General features: G+C 32.1%; 2 protein-coding genes across 2 annotated transcripts in view; both read left to right on the plus strand.

Moving 5' to 3' along the window:
• The window catches only part of LOC125825912 (LRR receptor-like serine/threonine-protein kinase RGI3), a 7,903-nt gene extending 2,477 nt beyond the window's left edge, over positions 1-5,426 (plus strand). The window contains exons 2-4 of the mRNA XM_049505203.1: positions 3,517-3,965; positions 4,047-4,262; positions 5,089-5,426. Coding sequence (XP_049361160.1) covers positions 3,517-3,965; positions 4,047-4,262; positions 5,089-5,426 — 1,003 coding nt within the window. The remainder of the gene's footprint in view (positions 1-3,516; positions 3,966-4,046; positions 4,263-5,088) is intronic.
• A 3,017-nt stretch (positions 5,427-8,443) lies between these two features.
• LOC125825914 (LRR receptor-like serine/threonine-protein kinase EFR) lies at positions 8,444-16,378 on the plus strand. The gene is made up of 4 exons (XM_049505204.1): positions 8,444-9,107; positions 13,670-13,885; positions 13,959-15,950; positions 16,041-16,378. The coding sequence occupies exons 1-4, from the start codon at positions 8,444-8,446 to the stop codon at positions 16,376-16,378; spliced, it is 3,210 nt and encodes a 1,069-aa protein (XP_049361161.1).
• The last annotated feature ends 4,530 nt before the right edge of the window (positions 16,379-20,908 follow it).

A 20,908-nucleotide genomic window follows, 5' to 3' on the forward strand; every position in this document is an offset into this window, starting at 1 on the left:
ATTTTCATTAGAAAATATTCATCCATGTCATTGTTAGTTAATTAAAAAATAGTTTTAGTTTTGCTTAGTTATACAATGTTTACTAGCTAGCTATTCATGTCTGAAATTAATACACAGTTTGTTTTACAATTTAAAAATCAACATAACTAATACTTGTATAAGTAATGAGGAAATGTGTACATAATGTTATCTCAAATGGACTATCAATGCAATTATAGAAAATATAATAACAAAAGGATAATGACACTTGAGCAAAAGGTAATTAAGAAATGATGCATAAATCAGAGGTCAAAAATATGATAAAGAATAATAATAATAATAATAATAATAATAATGAGATATAACTATATTAGGAAAACAAATTTAGGAGAGGTCCTTTTCACTGTAGGTCCTACTTTTCATCACACAATTCTAGAGAATATGAAAGCAAGAGTTGGTTGACATGCCATGTCTTAATTGGCTGATTAGAGGAATTTTTTGCCACCATATTTGACAATTCTTATTGAGATGTGAAAGACTTGATTGAATGGACAAATCTCCTAAAAAGAGATCTTATTGCTATTCAAAGTCTCAAAACCACAGGTTACTAGTACTAATATTTGCACTAATGGAGAAAGCCTTCACCATTTTATTCTTAACAATACTCTTGTTGCCTCACAATGTTATGGCCCAAACCAACATTATCACTGATCAATTAGCTCTTCTCTCTTTTAAATCCCAAATTAGTTCCGACCCCTTTCACTTCTTGAATGAAAGTTGGTCTCCTGCTATTTCTGTTTGTCGTTGGGTTGGAGTCATTTGTGGTTCTCGTCACCAGCGAGTGAAGTCGTTGAAGCTTTCCAACTTGACTCTTACAGGCAGAATTTCCCCGTGATTTTGGAAACCTCACATTTCTTGTTTCTCTTGACTTGGGAAGCAACCAGTTCCATGGAAATTTGCCTCAAGAAATGGCACATTTGCGTCGGCTAAAGTTTCTTGATTTAAGTTTAAACAGCTTCAAAGGGGAAATTCCTTCTTGGTTTGGGTTTTTACACCAACTTCAAGTTGTATATAAACCTTAGGAGTAACTGTCACGCCCCGAGCCTACACCCTGGGCGGGACCGGCACCCGGAGACCATTTCTGACCCCAAGCGAACCCTTGGCCTGACTTTCTTAACTCAGCGGAAACCTAGCTCAACAAGATAACTCAATGCAAATACAAGGTTACAAAACAACTTAACTTATAAAAGCTGGCCACAAAGGCAACTCGAATCTCAAATTAGGATATTTACATATATACATAGATGAGAGACTCAAAACTAACTGACTAACTGTCTATGAAGCCTCTACAAATACTGAGATGGATGTTGGGACAGACCCCGCAACACCCTAATAAAACAAAACTAAGGACACAAAATAATTGAGTCCTCCGGAATGCAAGGAGGCTCACCACTGACTCTGGAGTGCTCAGCTGGATCAACGGCGTGCTGGATGCTGATCCTGGGTACCTGTATCTGCATCGTCATAAGATGCATGCCAACTGGCATCAGTACATGGAATGTACGAGTATGCGAGTTGGAAAACTAAGCAACAAAGGCTAGAAAGAAATCTGGAAGAAACTGAATAGCGTACCTAGCTCAACTCAACTCAACCTGACTGACTTCTTTCAATATAAGGCAATTTAAAACAAGTGTGATATAAAGAAAGACTGCTTAAAATATGTTATAAACTCTGTGTGTATACAAAGATACAATAAGCCTGAGATGTATATAGAAATACAAATGAACTGATGTATATGAAAATACAATACTTTCTGTGTATGAAAATACAATAACTATTGTGGGAGTTTCTTTAACCGACAACCATCACATAAGAGTTATAGTGATGATACAACGATCGGCCTCACGCTGCCAGAGCATCTTATACCCGGCCAAAGGTATAAGACCTGAACTGCCTGATGAATCCACTAGTCTATCTGGAAAAGGATTCATCTAAAAAGTATGATCATTTTCTACCCATGGTGGCTAACATGGTTCTATGGGGGCTATGGGTTCTTTGAACGCTCCCCCAATTCGGTGCTCCATACTACTCCCAAAAACGTACTGGCTCTTATGTTTTTAAAACATATTTCTTCCTACTGATATGAGATAATTACTCAAAAACTAGCCCGAAGGTTCTTTGGAAATCTCAGTTTCCAACCTTACTTAAATGTAAAAACATTTCTTTAAAACTTCTTTGGGAATACATAGTTCCCTAATAACCTTGAGAAATGAACTCAACTTTATGTTCTTGACTTAACTTGAAACTTTATACTATTTGCTTGACTTGAAACTTGAGCCTTAGAATGAAGTTAAAACGTTCAATAAAGACTCTTGAACAACTTTAAAGACTTGCTTGGACTTACTTCTTAACTTGCTTGACTTGACTCTAACTTCACTTGACTCTGATCCAAACTCGCCTCGAATTGAATTATGGATTCAAGGTATATGATCACATGTTTATAGATGAGTTCGGGAGGTTTAAATGTACATTAGAGTGGTGGAAACAACTAGGAAACATAGGTACAATACCTAGGAACATGCATGAGAAAGTGTGAAAAGAATAGGGGAACTTGGCGTCCTAGGCGCTCTGCAAGGTGCGGAGCGCCAGCCCTTGAAGCTCAGAGGGGACCTGCTGGCGCTCTGCTAGGCGCGGTGCCCCAAGGGAGAAATCTCAGAAGCTCTTTTGGGGCGCGCTGGCAGGCGCGACGCGCCACCCCTTTCCCCAGAAAACTCGACTTTTCTCCCTCTTTTCCCCAACTCTAAACTACCCTAACTTCAATGGACTCAACATACAAGAGATTCAACTCAAACACACAACCAAATCATGTCCCACAACCAACAAAAACTTCAACAACATAATCAACAACATCAACAACACAACCCAACAACTTCAACAACATATCCAATCTTTTCTCAATAATGAAAATGAGTTTGGTGTGTGGGGGAAAGGATCACCCAACACTAAGAACTCACATACCTAGTGGGGATCACCCCCGACGATATCCACAACGATTTTTGATGGAAACTTGCTTGATCTCCTCTTTTTTCTCTTCTTCTCATCTTCTTCTCCTCTTCACTCAAAAGCCCTAACTCTCACTCTCACTCTTTTAAAATGGGACCAAAATGATCCAAAAATCAGTCTAACACAACAATATAACCCCAAAAGAAATAGCTAGGGAAAAGACCAAAATGCCCTTAAAATTTCCGGACGGATTCCCTGCCAACTGCCCAACTTTCAAAGGGCATAACTCGCTCATACGAACTCGGAATCGAGCAAACTCGGCGGCGTTGGAAAGATCATTCCAAGGGATTTCCAAACATAACTGGAACTACTCCTAGCTCATCCTGATCTATGAGTTATGACTGCTCAAAGTTGGCCAAAACTCACTGATTTCCCACGCTTAACCAAATTTCCAGATTTACAATTTTATTCCAAAAATGACTATTTCCAATTTCAAGCTTTTTCATAGTTAATTCAAATTGCCGGATGTTACAGTAACAGTTTTACTGGTTCCATTCCTCCGTCACTCTCGAATGCCTCAAGGTTGGAGATTTTAGAAATATCTGCCAATTTACTTCAAGGAAACATCCCCGAAGAGATTGGCAATCTTCACAACCTGAAATTTTTGTCCATGGAATATAATCAGCTTACAGGTTCAATGCCATTCACAAAATTCAATATTTCTAGAATTGAAGTCATTGCATTTACAGATAATAGATTATCAGGAGATCTTCCCAATGGTTTATGCAATGGTCTCCCACTACTCAAAGAGATTTATCTATCATTAAACAAGCTTCATGGTCATTTGCCTAAAAGCTTGTCAAATTGTTCACAACTTCAAATATTGTCTCTATCCCAAAATAATTTTGATGGACCAATACATAATGAAATTGGAAGATTGAGTAATTTGCAGACATTAGAAATCGGATACAACCGTTTCACAGGTATGTTTCATCTTATGAATGCTACTACTATATATTGTATCTAATTACCTCACATCTTTCTTTATTACACATTGAATGCAGGCATAATTCCACAAGAAATCAGAAATCTTGTTAATTTGGTGATATTAGACATGGTGGGAAACCAGATAACCGGCTCTATCCTGATCTCCGTATTCAATATCTCATTGCTGCAATCATTGTTACTGTGGGGCAACAATCTTAGTGGATTCTTACCACGGGAGATTGGCAACTTAACCAAGATGCAATTCTTATATCTTAACCAAAATAGGTTTACTGGTACGTATTCAAAGTTATAGCGCGCGATCTGTATTGAGCTAGTTAAACTCATTCTTTCTTCACGTGTTGACAGGTGAAATACCCAAAGATATAAGAAATCTCGTTGAGTTAAAGGAATTTGATGTTGGGTTTAATAGTTTTAGTGGTTCACTTCCAATGGAGATGTTCAACATATCAGCACTGCGAATAATCTCTTTCATTCAATAATATATCAGCAACTCTACCACCAAACATAGGTTCTACCTTATCCAACATTGTTGGGACTATTCCTCATTCTATCTCCAATTGTTCCAAACTTACTCATCTAGATCCTTCAGGTAACAAACTCAGTGGCTTGATTCCCAATTTTCTTGGATATTTGACTCATCTACACATCCTAAACATGGAGAGAAACAATTTAACCAGCGACTCCTCGTTAAGCTTCCTCACTTCCTTAACCAATTGCAGAAGATTAACAGCTCTTTCTCTATCCTTGAACCCTCTAAATGGCATGCTTCCGGTCTCCGTAGGGAACTTCTCCAAATCTCTTATAAACTTTTATGCCGATTCTTGCAAGATTAACGGCCAGATTCCAAATGAAGTTGGAAACTTAACCAATTTAATAGACCTTGATCTTTCTATTAATAACTTGATTGGATCAATTCCTACCTCAACTCGTAACTTGAGAAACCTTCAACGCTTGAACTTGAGTGACAATAAACTTACAGGATTTATTGAAGATAATATTTGTAAATTGCAGCATTTGGGAGATAATTACTTGGATCAAAATCAACTTTCAGGATTTCTTCCTAATTGTTTAATCAATCAATTAATTGTTTGACTGTAGAGTATGGATTGGATGGACTGGTGTCAATAAAATGTGATGTCTATAGTTACGGGATCATATTGCTGGAAACATTTACTAGGAGAAAGCCTAGTGATTTTGAGAGAGATCTTAGCTTGAAGCAATGGGTGAGTTATTCACTCCCAGAGGCAGTAATGGACGTTGTGGATGCCAACTTGGTTACACCAACTGATAATCGCTTACAGAAGAAGCTAGATGTTGTTGCATCAATCATGAAAGTGGCATTAGATTGCTGTGCTGAATCTCCGGCAAGAAGGGCAAACATGAAAGATGTTGTAGGGATGCTACAGAAGATGAAGATTCAACTTCTTGCACACTGAACATGTTCTCTGATTCTCTTTTTCCAAATTGATTGCTTGTTTGTTTTATGGAAAGATATTGCTTTTTTTGTTTTGTTTTAGAACTTGATTTGTGCATGATTCTGTTTTCACTGTTTCCTCTAAATATTAGTGTTGCAAAATGGTAGAACAAGTAAATTGAATAACTAAAACCAAATTGATCCTCTTGAAAATCTTGAAGCAGAATGATCATTTTGTAAATTGTTAGAGGAATAAACTATATGAATACAAATAGGCAAGTAATATAGTAAATGTTTTACATGGGAAACACTAAGAGGACATATAACATCAAGACAACAAACAAAAAAAGCAATGACAAATTAATACTCTCTTATTAAAGTTAATTAGATGTATATCTTTGCCCCACATTTACGTTTGCAAGACTTGGTTGATTTTGGTCTTCTTCAGTTTGTCAAATCTTTAGGACCCACGTAACTTGAAAATTTTTCCTAAAACAATAACAGCCAATACAAATTAAGTACTCTCTTATTAAAAAAATAAAATAAACAAAATAATCTCTGAAACAAGTAAAAAGAAAATCAACTTTTTTATATAAATAATTGTTAAAAGGTTAACTAAATAATTAAAGTGTGTTGCCCAACATCTTTAACAAGTCAAATTATTGTTCTTTTAAGTTCAAATTTAGTTGTATTAATACTAAAATGACCATTTTCTACGGATCAATTAACTCTTTTTTCTTTGAAATCTAAATTCAGCAAGTGAAGTCCTTGAATCTTTCCAACATGCACGATTTCCTGTGATTTTGGAAACCTCACATTTCTTATTTCTCTGGACTTGGGAGGCAACAATTTCAATAAGTGTTACCTTAGCAAAAATCAAGTCTATTAAATTAAAAAATCAATAAATACAATGAGTAGTTTACTAAACTATCCATATTTAATAATTGTCTCTTTAAAATTGAACGCTATTAAGAAGATGAGATGTAAGGGTATAGTTGAAACAATATATTAATTTTTGTAGTGAATTTCTAAAATAACAGTTATTTTGGGATGATTCTTTTTGGCATAATACATAAAAATGCCCTTTAACTTGGCTTCAACGGGCATCAATCTATGTCATTCAGTGTACAAGTAGGTACTTAAACTTGTATATAATTAAAAAAGTAGACACACACGTCCTACATGACAATTTACAGTCCTACATAGCGTCCTACGTGTATTATGCCACGTATGACATGTGTGTCTAGCTACTTGTTCAACTTTATACAAGTTTAAGTACCTACTTGTGCACATCCAAAGTTGGAGGCTACAGATACCAACTGAGGCCAAGTTAAAGGGCACTTTTATGTATTATGCCAATTTTTTAAAACTAAGATGACACTTATTTTGAAGGGCGGAGAGGACATAATTAATGTGGAATGTCACTAGTAGAACAGATTCATTAAGAAATAAAAGAAAGTAAAATTATAAAATAAGGGTACATGTGTATTTGTGAACAAAATTAACTGGTACTTGTGGTCGGTTGTCGTTGGTGGTAGATGACATTTTATTTCTTGAAATTAATCGAGGTGTGTGAGAGTTGTCCTGATACCATAATTATAAAAAAAAAGTGTGATTACTACTCGAAAAGAAGTGTTGAAACTAATAATAAAGAAATATAAGTTGTTCTTTTGTTAAAATGACCAAAATAACCTTCTTCTTTTAAAATATATATATATATATATATCTGAAAGTGTCCTTGTAAAGAAATAGAGGAACGATGTATTCTTAGTGAAGAGGAAGGTACGAGTTTTATATTGGATTTTTTTTTTAAGAATTTTTTAAAATGAAGGACAAAATAGTAAAAGACTTGGTCAAATAAAAAATGCTTATAAGCTAAAAATTAATAAGTTATGGATGACCAACTTATGACTTTTGTTGATTTTAGTTTATAAGTACTTTGAATGTTTACTAAACAAGTACATAGCTAAAAAAATATTTCTAAGTTAGTTTAACGAGCCTATAAACTTAGCAAACATCTCCCAAATATCTCATTTTGTACTTTTTATCTCCTAAGTGAGAAGCAATAATGATCAAGAACACACAGGATGTATTTTTTTTTTTTTTTTTTTGCGAGATTCATACACATGTGTTTGTATTTTTTATATGAACTATCACCAATTATACAAGTTAACTCTTCTTTCTTTAAAATCTCAAATCATTTCGGACCCGTTTCACTTCTCGATATAGCTAGCTAGCTAGCTAGTGGACATACATATAGTAGAAGGCAACTTGGGAAGTCTTTGGACTGATTAGAGGAATAATTTTGCCACCACTTTTATGGTTGCCAAGACTTGATGTATATTTGGTCCTAACCAATTTTGTCAAGTCTTTGGACCCACATAACCTGGAAAATTCCCTAAAATGATAACAGCCAATACAAATTAATGTTGTGTATTAATTTATTTTAAAAAAAGAAAACGAAAAAATATACCCCTCATTAAAAATATGATGCATATATATCCTTACAGACAAACAAATATTTTTCCGACGTATAATATAAGTTGCTAAAAGTAGCACTACATTTCACCACACAATTATAGAAAATAAGAGACTTTAGTTGACTTGCACAAGTCTTTGGATGATTAGGGGAATTTTTGCACCATTTTACATTTCTGATTGATTTGGTAGTATTAGTATTGATATGAATAAATAAAAGTAATTTTTTTAAAAAAAAAAATAATCATGTTGATCCCATTGCTATTTAAAGCCTCAATACCACATGTTACTAGCCATATCATTTTTCTATTAATATTTGCACTAATGGAGAAAGCCTTCACATTTTTCCTCTTGACAATACTCTTGTTGCTTCACTATGTTATGACCCAAACCAACATTACAACTGATCAATTAGCTCTTCTCTCTTTGAAATCTCAAATTAGTTCCGATCCTTTTCATTACTTGGATGAAAGTTGGTCTCCTACTATTTATGTTTGTCATTGGGTAGGAGTCACTTGTGACTACCGTCACCAGAGAGTGAAGTCCTTGAATCTTTCCGACATGGCTCTTACCGGTAGGATTCCTCGTGATTTTGGAAACCTCACATTTCTTGTTTCTCTTGATTTGGGAAGTAACAATTTCCATGGAAATTTGCCTCAAGAAATGGTACTCTTACGTCGGCTTAAGTTTCTTGAGTTAAGTTTCAACAAATTCAGAGGGGAAATTCCTTCTTGGTTTGGGTTTTTAAAACAGCTTCAAGTTTTAAATCTTAAGAATAACAGTTTCACTGGTTTCATTCCCCCGTCACTCTCGAATGCCTCAAGGTTGGAGACTTTACAAATATCTGCCAATTTACTTGAAGGAAACATCCCGGAAGAGATTGGCAATCTTCACAACCTGAAATTGTTGTACATACAACATAATAAGCTTACGGGTTCTATACCATTCACAATTTTCAATATTTCTAGAATCGAAGTCATTGCATTTACAGACAATAGCTTATCAGGAAATCTTCCCAATGGTTTATGCAATGGTCTCCCGATACTCAAAGAGCTTGATCTATCAATGAACGAGCTTCATGGTCATATGCCTACAAGCTTGTCAAATTGTTCACAACTTCAAATGTTGTATCTATTCAGAAATGAGTTTGATGGACCAATACATAGTGAAATTGGAAGATTGAGTAACTTGCAGTTCTTGTATCTTGATTTCAACCATTTCACAGGTATGTTTTATCTTACTAGTTTTTGGACACGTGTGTGGTCATCTAAATTGACATAAATTGTTTCAAATTATCATTGTATTAAAATAGATTTATAATTAAATTACATGAATATCGTTCATTTTCAAACAAAAAATAGTTCAAATAATTGGAATCTACTCTTGGATACCAATAACAAATTAAAATATGACAACAAAGTATCTCTTCTCCAAATGAAATAAAAGATGATAATATTTAGTATTTTAAAATACTATAATTATAAACACAAATTAATATATGTATATTCTTATCTCATATGTTAATTACCTGCAAGACAAAGTTCAGAGAAATGAAGAAAGATGAAAAATGAATAGGATTTGATAGCCACTTCATAGAGTTAATTAAAATAATATGAAGTCTACAATTTATAATCAATATTAATTTTATTAGTTTATTAAGGGATCATATCAAGTATTGAATCCTACCAAATTAATTTTTTCAAAAATGAGCTTAGAATACAGAAACATAGCATCAACAGAGTGACAACTTAAAATATGAAAGGGTATCAAAAGTTGAAACATTGAATTTGTTTTTCTCAAAATGAGACACAAGGATAAATAAATAAGGATAAATATTTATATCACTATTTCTTCGGTGAATTAAAGAAGTTATTAATAATTTAATTATATGTTACTTTCTTCATTTCAAATTATTCATTGTGTTTCAATCTTGTACACCCCTTATGAAAAAATTGATAAAAAATGTGGTTTTATCTATTCTATCTTACACACCCCTTACAAAAAATAAACATAAATAAGACAAATATTCAAAAAAAAAGAAGGTAAATTACTAAAATTTAATTGTGTACATATTCAAAATGTTTAAATGGATTTATAAGACAAATATTTGAAGTATTTAAACTTTTTATTAGTTTATTAAGAATATAATATTTTTAAAAATATCTATAAAATTTTAAACGATGTAACACATAATTATAATGAAAAATGCTCAAAGTGGTAATAATAAGGTGACTTATTTAGTATATAAATCTTTATATGTTAGTGTATATTGTATCCTACTATTTAAATTACTTTTATCATGATTAAAACTATTGTCGCCAATATGACATGAGGTTTAACAATGCATTTTAAAATATATCTTGATTGCACATAACCCAACATATATGCATACGATGCCAATAATAACATTTACAGAAAACAAAATGGTATAAATCCTTCTTACAAATATTTATCAGATCCTAATAATCACGATTGAACATGAAAAAAACCCTACTCAATTTATGTGTCAAACTGTTAATCCAAATACAATATAATTTATATATTCTTATTATAAAGCTCTAGATCTTATTAAAATGAGAATTTAGAATCAAAACATAAGGACAAATGAGAATTTAGAATCAAAACATAAGGACAAATTAAGACAATGAATGAATGTAATCACGATTGTAATAGGGTGTACACCAGTTTATCCGAAGAGTAAAGTTGTATGGACTAACAGATGTTATTGACATACTCCTATTAAAATCTGCAGCGTATATAAAACTTTTCAAATAAAGGTCACCTTTTTCCTCATAGTACATGAAACTTCAAATGTTGTCCAAAAGAAAATTACAATATAATTAAAGTGTCAATTACAATAAATAGCAAAATAAAATAGATATAATTATTGTATTACACAAATCTAAAAAAGTTGTCTAGATGATGATATCGACAAATCACTCGAAGCAGATAACATCCTATTATAATTTACAATATGTAAGGCGAAAAAAGAATATCTCTTTGTAAATAAAGAATGAGAATTAGCCAAACTATTACTACATATTATGTCTAAATGATGAAACTAATTTTACCATCTTGTAAAATAATTGGATGGATAGTTGCCATTTACCTTCGAGTAATTTGACTGTCATATGAAATTTAGTTTTTCAACTTCCTTTATCTATTTGAGGAAAAGGAGTGGTATTTATACTATTTTATAGTAGTTCAATTGGAGAAGTCTAAAGGTTAGACTAGTTTTAAATGTCCTATATTCATTTACAATGAATGTTGTGTGCATTGAATTTCATCTCTTAGAATTCTTCATGCTTTGACAAAAACGTAAAAATGTTTTGAATAAAGTACGTGTTAGGGTTTTGCCCTGATTTTCTTACCTTACACTACAAAAGGAACCCCAATTACCAACAAAAAAATTTGTTGGTAAATTGATCAAATTGGTTGGCAAATTGAGTTACCAACCAAATGCCAACTTATATTAATCTGTTGCTAAAAGGCTCGTCGGTAAATATTACCAACCGATTTTAATTTGTTGGTAAACATACCAACCAAAAATCGGTTAGTAAAATCTGTTGGCAATTTAGGGATTTTTTGTAGTGTTATTTGAAGTTAGTTTTTCCTAAAAAAAAAAAGACAAAACATTACCATAAATGTTTTTACTTTTCATGAAAGGAAAATATATTTTTCTTCCATATTTGGTTTATTCTTTCCTTAGAGGAAAAGTTTGAAGATCTATAAAATGAAGATCCCTATTCCCATAACACAACACAATAGCGTCCACAATGTAGCCGTTTAAGAGTTTAGTTTATTGGGAGATTTATTTTCTCAATAGTTTTAATATTTTTCTCTTATATTAGTTTTCATATTATGATATTATATTTTTAGTATAAGTTTTTGTTATCTCATTTATCAACTCTATGATTTGCAATTGTAAGCTTCCGCATGACGCCCTAATCACCTTGAAAACCCAACAGTACGGGTCATTCTCATTCACATATCTTACTTAATTCCATCATTAAATAATTTAATGAACATTGAATACTTTTAAAAACTGATTTCATCTATATCTAATTAGTTATTAGAATATATATATTTGGTTTTGTAAAAGAATAATAATAGAAATAGTGTTTTGAAGGGTAAAAAGGTATTTCAACTTTTCATTTTGATGTTCCCATTTTTAGTATAACTAGTTCTCGAACACGTGCATTGCACGTGTATTTCACGCTAGGTAATTTTTTTTTAAAAAGTTAGATTAAATGTGCAATGAGTTATATGAATTTTGAAAGGGAAGATTACCTTTTGTCTGATTTACACTTCTAAGTCATTTCATCTTTGAATTTAACATAAATAATTAGTAAAATTGTATATATATAATATCAAATGTAGCATGACTAGCTATTAAAATCAATGTGTTTTATGCATTACAACACCAAATAACTTCAAATTTTGGATTAAACCTCTAAAGTATATAATCTCATACATAACACTTTTTTTCTATAGTAATCCATGCAATTACATATTAAAGTGTAACACAAATTAAAAATTAACAACATAAGACAATAATTTTAACTAATTAATCAACATCACCTGGGAGGTAAACTACCACGAAATGGTTCTTTGACAAGAACTACTTCACTTATTGTTGCCTCAAATCTGCAATCGGCTAGAAGAATCTCTAGCTTTCAATTATATGATATAATTTGAATAACAGTATAGTTACCTAAATTACTGTGCAAATCAATTGGAACTGCATCCTATACTTTTTTCAAAAATATTATGTGTATTATATAAAACTTAATAGAGTATATGAAAAGTTTTCTAATGGATGAAAATTAAAAGAATTAACAAATTTAAAATTAATGGGATAAGTGCATATAATTATATAGTAAAAGATAAACTACACTAAGGGCTAGACAGATTCATTAACTTCACATTAATGTTTCACAATTTATTGATTTATTATTAAAAGGTAAATGTATTATTTGATTGATAGTATAAAAATATTCTGAAAAAGTAGTGTGTAGATAGGGGTACAAAATATCCCATAAGAAGGTGACTTAAATGTATATATTCATGAAATAGTGGCAAAACGAACCAACAAAATATTTTGTAATAATTTAAATTTAATTATTCATATAATTTTGCCTTTTTGTAGATCTTTTCTGATGCGCATTCCTTGAACTTTTTTATTCATATATTTATTATTCCTAGTTAATAATTAGTCTACATTTAATTACTCAATGCAACTCTTTCAATTCTTCTATTTATTTAGCAACGAAGAGGCTTATTGCGTAAATTCAAAAGGGTCATTTTGATTTGATTCAATGCATGTTAAAGTAGCATACCAAGACATTAAATTGGTATAAAAAATTGAAAAATAAGTTAAGGAAGTTGAAACGAAACCAAAATATTGAATAGAGGACAATTTTAGGAAGATGAAAAAGCTAGCAATTCCAAGACATTGAATATAGGCTGCTGTAATTGTGTGATAATTAAAATATTACTCCTATTTAATTAGAGTAGATATTTTATTTATTACATTAGGGTGCAGTAATTGTGTAACAATTTAAATATTGCTACTAATTAGATTAGATATTTTTATTTAGTAAAAGGGTAAAAGAGTAATTCAACTTTGAAAATTGAGCCTCCCACTTATAATAATATATGATATGATATGATATGATATATATATATATATATATATATATATATGAGATGAGATATGATATGATGAATGCTAGTACTATTGTATCTAATTACCTTAGATCGTTTTTTATTACACGTTAAATGCAGGGATAATTCCACAAGATATCAGAAATCTTGTTAATTTGGTGGAGTTAAATGTGGGAGGAAACCAGATTACCGGCTCTATCCCGATCTCCATATTCAATAACTCATTGTTGCAAAATTTTTCACTAGGGCCGAACAATCTCAAGGGATCCTTACCACGGGAGATTGGCAACTTAACCAAGATGCAAAATTTATATCTTCAGCACAATAGGTTTACTGGTACGTATACATTCAAATTAAGTGATAGCAATCTGAACTAGCCAATTTTTAGTTAAACTCATTCTTTCTTCAGGTGAAATACCCAAAGAGATAAGAAATCTCGTTGAGTTGGAGGTACTTGGTCTTGGGTTTAATAGTTTTAGTGGTTCACTTCCAATGGAGATCTTCAACATATCACGACTGAGAATAATTGGTCTTTCAGCCAATAATCTATCAGGAACTCTACCACAGAACATAGGTTCTACCTTACCCAACATTAAATGGCTTTTCTTGAGTGGCTTAACCAATCTTGTTGGGACTATTCCTCATTCTATCTCCAATTGTTCAAAGCTTACTAAACTAGAGCTTTCACAAAACAAACTCACAGGATTGATTCCCAATTCTCTTGGATATTTGACTCAACTAAACATCTTAAACTTGCGGAGAAACAATTTAACCAGTGATTCATTTTTAAGCTTCCTCACTTCCTTAACCAATTGCACAAGATTAACAGCTCTTTCTCTAGGTTTCAACCCTCTAAATTCCATGCTTCCGGTCTCCGTAGGGAACTTCTCCATATCTCTTATAAAGTTTTATGCCAATGCTTGCAACATCAAAGGCAAGATTCCAAATGAAGTTGGAAACTTAAGCAACTTATTAGACCTTGATCTTTCTGATAATAACTTGATTGGATCAATTCCTACATCAATTCACAACTTGAGAAGCCTTCAGCGCCTGTACTTGAACAACAACAAGCTTACGGGATTTATTGGAGATAATTTATGTAAATTGCAACATTTGGGAGATATTTACTTGGGACAAAATCAACTTTCAGGATCTATTCCTAATTGTTTAGGGAATGTTACTTCTCTTAGAGAGATATATATGGATTCCAATAAATTGAGTTCCAATATACCAACAAGCTTAGGAAATCTTAAAGATCTAATAGAGCTCGACTTATCGTCAAACAACATGGTTGGTTCTTTACCTCCGGAAATTGGAAATCTAAAGGCTGCGACATACATGGATCTGTCAATGAATCAATTCACAAATGGAATTCCTAGAGAAATTGGAGGATTGCAAAATCTGGTATATCTTTATTTGGAACACAACAAGTTGCAAGGATCTATACCTGACTCAATCAGCAACATGGTAAGTTTGGGATACCTAGACATTTCACATAATAATATATCGGGAACCATTCCCATGTCTTTGGAGAAACTACAATACCTCAAGTATTTCAATGTTTCTGTCAACAAATTGTACGGTGAAATACCCTCGGAGGGTCCTTTCAAGAACCTCTCGAGTCAGTTTTTCATCGACAATGAAGCATTGTGTGGTTCTTCAAGGTTTAGTGTCCCACCATGCGCCACATCATCAAAGCATAGATCAAATAGGAAAAAAATGCTTGTTCTATTTCTTATGCTGGGAATAACACTTGTATTTGCTCCTATTACCTTTGTGTTCCTAAGGATAAGGTATAGAAGAGGTAAAAGATCTCCTCAACAAGCTGATTCATTGTCTATTGCAACAACAGAAAGAATTTCATACTATGAACTGCTCCAAGCAACTGATTCACTTAGCGACAGTAATCTGATTGGTTCTGGAAGTTTTGGCTCTGTTTACAAAGGCGTTCTCAGGAGTGGGACTGCCATTGCAGTTAAAGTGTTCAATCTGCAACTGAAAGCGGCATTCAAGAGTTTTGATACAGAATGTGAAGTTTTGCGCAGCCTTCGCCATAGGAATCTCGTGAAAGTCATCACTAGTTGCTCCAACCTTGATTTTAAGGCTTTAGTGCTCGAGTATATGCCTAATGGAAGTCTTGACAAGTACTTGTATTCCCACAACTACTTCCTAGACATCAGGCAGAGACTAAGCATTATGATAGATGTAGCATGCGCGTTGGAATATCTCCATCATGGGTGCTCGTTACCTGTGATTCACTGTGATCTGAAGCCTGGTAACGTCTTGCTGGATGAGGATATGGTTGCCCACCTAAGCGACTTTGGGATTTCAAAATTGCTTGGTGAAGATGAGAGTGATTTATACACTAAAACCTTAGCAACATTGGGTTATATTGCACCAGGTATGTCTCTTTGTTTTGCTGATTTTTCCTTTCTTCTTCCTTTTCACCAAGAAATTATGTTAAATCTTCAAATGAATTGTTTGTTTATAGAGTATGGACTGGATGGATTGGTGTCTATAAAATGTGATGTCTATAGTTACGGGATCATGTTGCTGGAGACATTTACTAGGAGAAAGCCTAATGAGTTTGAGGGAGATCTTAGCTTGAAGCAATGGGTGAGTTATTCACTCCCAGAGGCAGTAATGGACGTTGTGGATGCCAACTTGGTTACACCAACTGATAATCGCTTACAGAAGGAGTTAGATATCGTGGCATCAATCATGAAAGTGGCAGTAGATTGTTGTGCTGAATCTCCGGCAAGAAGGACAAACATGAAAGATGTTGTAGGGATGCTTCAGAAGATCAAGATTCAACTTCTTGCATGTTGAGCAGCGTTCTCGGAATCACTTATTTGTTGCAAATGTTTACTAAATTGTTGGATTCATGTAAGGATTGTTTTTTTTTTGTTTTGTTTTAGCACTTGATTTGTGCATGATTCTGTTTTGGAATACTGGTTGGTTTCAATAAATCTCACAATTTCCCTACTTATCTAAAATGAGTGGTTTCCACACATGGATATCAAACTGACAACTAGCACGGAAAGGCCTCGTTTTGGTCTGGTAGAATGAATGTTAAAAGCAAATTCCTCAAAATCGTATGATTTAAGTACCTGACAAAATGAATAGAGATAGAAAGATCTGGATAACTGAGATGACATATTTCAAGATCAGATGATCCACCTCTTTGTTCACTAGTGAGTGTCAACTCAGAAAGGTCATCCATATATTAGGCACCATCTTTCCCGCCCACCTCATTAATATCAATAGGGAAGAATACGAGGGTAGCCTGATTATCAACAAATAAATCTAAGATGTGTATCTTCTTTTATGTTGCCTCAAAGTAGAGTAAGCACCTATTTAATATAATCGAGAAAGGCAAATAACAAACAATATATGTTTTCCAAATCTCTGTTAACTTAAACTGACTTACACACGGTGTCACACTCTTATACCACGGAAACTTAGGAGCTCAGTTGGTTGACTACTTGAACTTTCACCTTGTTGGTAAGGTACCAATTCGATTTTGCATCTTGTAATCCCCTACTCCCAATTTTATTTTATTTTATTTTTAAAAAACAAACTCTTATGCCATTTGAACATCCCCCGCTGAAATTATACCGGTGTATATGTCAACTAGTTCTGGAAACGTGCGTTGCACGTTTATTCTTTACTGTCATACAAATTTGTATAGGTCTAATTTAACGTTGATAATTATCAATTACATTATTCTTTTGTGTATGTTGTTCTGTGCAAATATAACAATGTCAATTAATTCTCTTCATTTAATTTTGGTTATTTGTATGCAAAATGAAAAATGTTGAAAAATATAAAACTAATTACGATAATATAGCATATAGTATGTGATATAGTGATGAACTCTTGCTCTAAATTTAAGCAATGGACGTAAACATATATAACAAAATTAATAAAGACAAAGAATAAATATATATTTACCATGTTAATCAGGGAAAAATGGCCAACAAATTGATTTTACATAAATGTATAAGAATTATAAGATGATGAAACACAAAAGTGAAGTGGACTAATATTTTCTATTCATTTTATTTAAGAGATCATCACCAAAAATCTATTAAAAGACGAAAATAATTGCAACCCAAAAAACTTATCATAAAATACAAAATCAGTAAATAAAGTGCAAATATATATATACACACAAAAAGAAGGATCTTTTGAGCAAGATAACTAAGGAACATTAGTAAAAAAGACACAAATAATGATACAACCCACATTGAAAGAAGTTGCTTCATATAAATCAAAAAATAATTAAGAATATTTAAACATAAATTATGTAATGTTTTCGGCCTGTTCCTCATACTCAAATAAAGGTATTTTCAAAATCGAAAGAAGGACCATAATGTGTTTTGCCTCCAACATTCTCACGATGAAGCAATATAATTCTTAAACCCAAAACTCAAAATTGTTTTGTAATTGAAACCCAAAAATAGAAAATTGGTGATGAATACATGACGATGAAAAGCTTGTAAAAGTTGCGTAAGTTGTGAATACAAACTAATAAGATGATTTTTACTTTGAGTTTTATAGATCATTTGAATATGATTGAATAGTATAATTTTTTCTGTCCAAATTTATAGAATCCTATAAAGTATATGAAAAGACATGATATTTAATTCTATGGAAGATCAGAGGAATTAAACATTTTAATTGAACTAATTATATGTAATAATTAAGAATTCGAAATTTTCAATAAATTTGGGAATATGGAATAACTTTCTACAATAAGATTCAATGTATATTGTTTAGAAGTCTATTAATTTAATTTTAAAAGTTAATGAATTAAATTTTATGCTCTATCTTTTTTATATTTATTTTAATAGTAATTGACCTTTCGAATTTTCATGTGACTTTTCATATATATATATATTAAATGTTATTATCTTTTAAATTTTTCAACTTTTAAATTAAGAGTAATTAAGACTATATAATAAATTAGAAAATTATTTACTAATATTTGATTAGTTAGATTATGATTTAGTGTAGGGGTAAAATAGTAATCTAACTTTTGCCTAAAATTCTTCCCACTTATAGTATAATATGATGATATGATATTAGTATCACATAAATTAACCATTGAACTACCTCAATGAAATTTCTGACTTCTGGATCGCACAATTTCAACATTGTATGAGCTAGGTTGAGGCCCTAGGTTCAAGTCTCGGCTAATAAATAAAAGAATTGGAACGTCCAATATGTGAATGAGGGGACGTGTTGAAGAATAATTAAGTAAATAAAGTGTGTTCTCCCTAACAGTTTAACCTAGTTTTAAAATGAGGGTCATACGTACCTTAAAACTCCTCTAGCCTCAAGACGATAGTGGACGCAGAACTTAGTATTGTGAATCTAGCATCCGACCTACGGCTCTTATCTCTCTTAAAGGTGATTTCATTCCCAGAATTCAAACTCGAAACCACTAAATAAACATGAAGGAGCTTACCTTCTCTTTCTCTCTCACGTCTCCCACCTTTTCTCTAAATTTTCATATAATGATTTTCAAAACACATATGAAGTGGTGAATTGATTCAATGGTCCAAGTGTACAATTTCTTCATAGCAAACTTCACTTTTTCTAGGACTTTTTTTCAATTTCAATGTCATAATTCAACTCATTATTAAGACACCATGACCAAACAAAATAAGTTGAATTATTTTGTTCGGAGATTTTGAAGCATTTCGACGTAGTAAATTATAAATATAAGCTCTTATAATTATCCAAATAATGTGCTTTGTCACAACAATTCTAGACCAATTTATGATTATTAGACGTACACTATACTACACATGATGTAAAAGCTCAACATTGTGTCACTCTTCCTTAATCAGATGTCTTGGTTTTGAATCGAGAATGAGGATGGAGTTCTTATAATTGTTCAAATATTGTACTTGTCACAACAATCCTAGGCCGATTTATGATATTAGGTGTAGACTATATATACTATGTATTATTTAAAAACTCGACATCACCTCACCCTTAATCGATCTTGAGTTTGAGTCCCAAAAATGAAAAAAATCATAAAAGAAAGTATTTTTTCCCTCTTATTTAGGTCTTGCAGGACGTGAACTCAGATTAATTAGTCATAATTTCAATGCAGATGTTAGACAACAATAAAACCTAAAAAGATAAACACGATGGTACAAGTTGTTATTCTTTGTCTTCCTTGTCGCCTAAAAAGACAAAATTAGAAAACGTATAAGATAATAATCAACAGTATGATAAAATTGTTATATATGGACTGTCAAAATGGTCTAGGGAATATGAGAATTTATTTAAATAAAACAACACAAAATAATTATAAAGCCATATGGATTGTCACTTAACGTGACAACAATCCTCAATTATATTTTATATAATTTCTATTTCAATATGAGTATTTAATCTTTCATGTCATTCTTGTTTTTAAAATTTGAGAAGATAATAGTTTCTTTATTTAACGTTTGTGGTTGACTTTTAACTCTTTTTTAAAAAATAAAAATAAATTGTAAGACCATAATTAGGTTCAAATTATAAAAAACAGCTTGAACACTTGTGGACCACAGCATCACTAGCTCTCTCTATTCACTTTTACTTGTTATGTTTCGCTCTTCATTGAATAGATGGTGAAAGACACCGCCCTAATCGAGTAGATTGTCATAATTCAGATTGAAAATGGAATAATTGATCATAGTTGATCCAATTATATTCAAGGTATGTTTTAATACTTAGATGGTTACAATTCAAGTTAAAAAAAAAACATCTGATAATTAAGAAATAAAACTCGCTAAAAATAATATTAATTTAGAGGGGCCCTAATTCAGATGTGTTTTTGTCAACTAAAATAAAATAAAAGAAGGAAACTATTTCCAAAACATTGGAATTTGAGGTAGCCCAACTAACTTGAATCCTCTTCTCCGTAGCCATCACGCTTGCTTTTATTACCCTTTTCTTTTATTAGAAAAATCATTTGATATCTGAAACTCGCAAGGTTTAATCTGAATTCACACCTAATATGCCGATTAAGAATAAAGATAAAATACTCTCTAACAGAAAAAATTATGTGATCACAAAGTTCAAATCCAAAACCTTATTATCAATTCTCCATAGAACTCACAATTTTTTACTTTGGGTTATTGCCATCATCAAGCCTAAAAAAGTGTGCATATCATGTGATCTTATGTTATGCTTTATAAAGCTTGTAACTTTAATTTTCTCTTCCACTTTGATATGAGATTCGACTAAGGTGTGTGATATGCACCAATTTTTTAGAAGCTTGCAAGTTAATAAGTCTTTTTCTTTAATCAACTCTCACTGGCCCAACCTCTGTCATGAGCATCACAATCATACACA

Source organism: Solanum verrucosum, unplaced genomic scaffold (assembly GCF_900185275.1).
Source record: "Solanum verrucosum unplaced genomic scaffold, falcon-dt-bn FXZP01000161.1, whole genome shotgun sequence".
Classification (NCBI taxonomy): Eukaryota; Viridiplantae; Streptophyta; class Magnoliopsida; order Solanales; family Solanaceae; genus Solanum; species Solanum verrucosum.

Excerpts from the sequence above, each read along its gene's own strand:
- LOC125825914 (XM_049505204.1), top strand. The coding sequence starts at position 8,444 with ATGGCTCTTACCGGTAGGATTCCTCGTGATTTTGGAAACCTCACATTT. Across the intron at positions 9,108-13,669 it reads TGATTTCAACCATTTCACAG|GGATAATTCCACAAGATATC; the intron begins GTATGTTTTATC and ends CGTTAAATGCAG. Across the intron at positions 13,886-13,958 it reads TCAGCACAATAGGTTTACTG|GTGAAATACCCAAAGAGATA; the intron begins GTACGTATACAT and ends TTCTTTCTTCAG.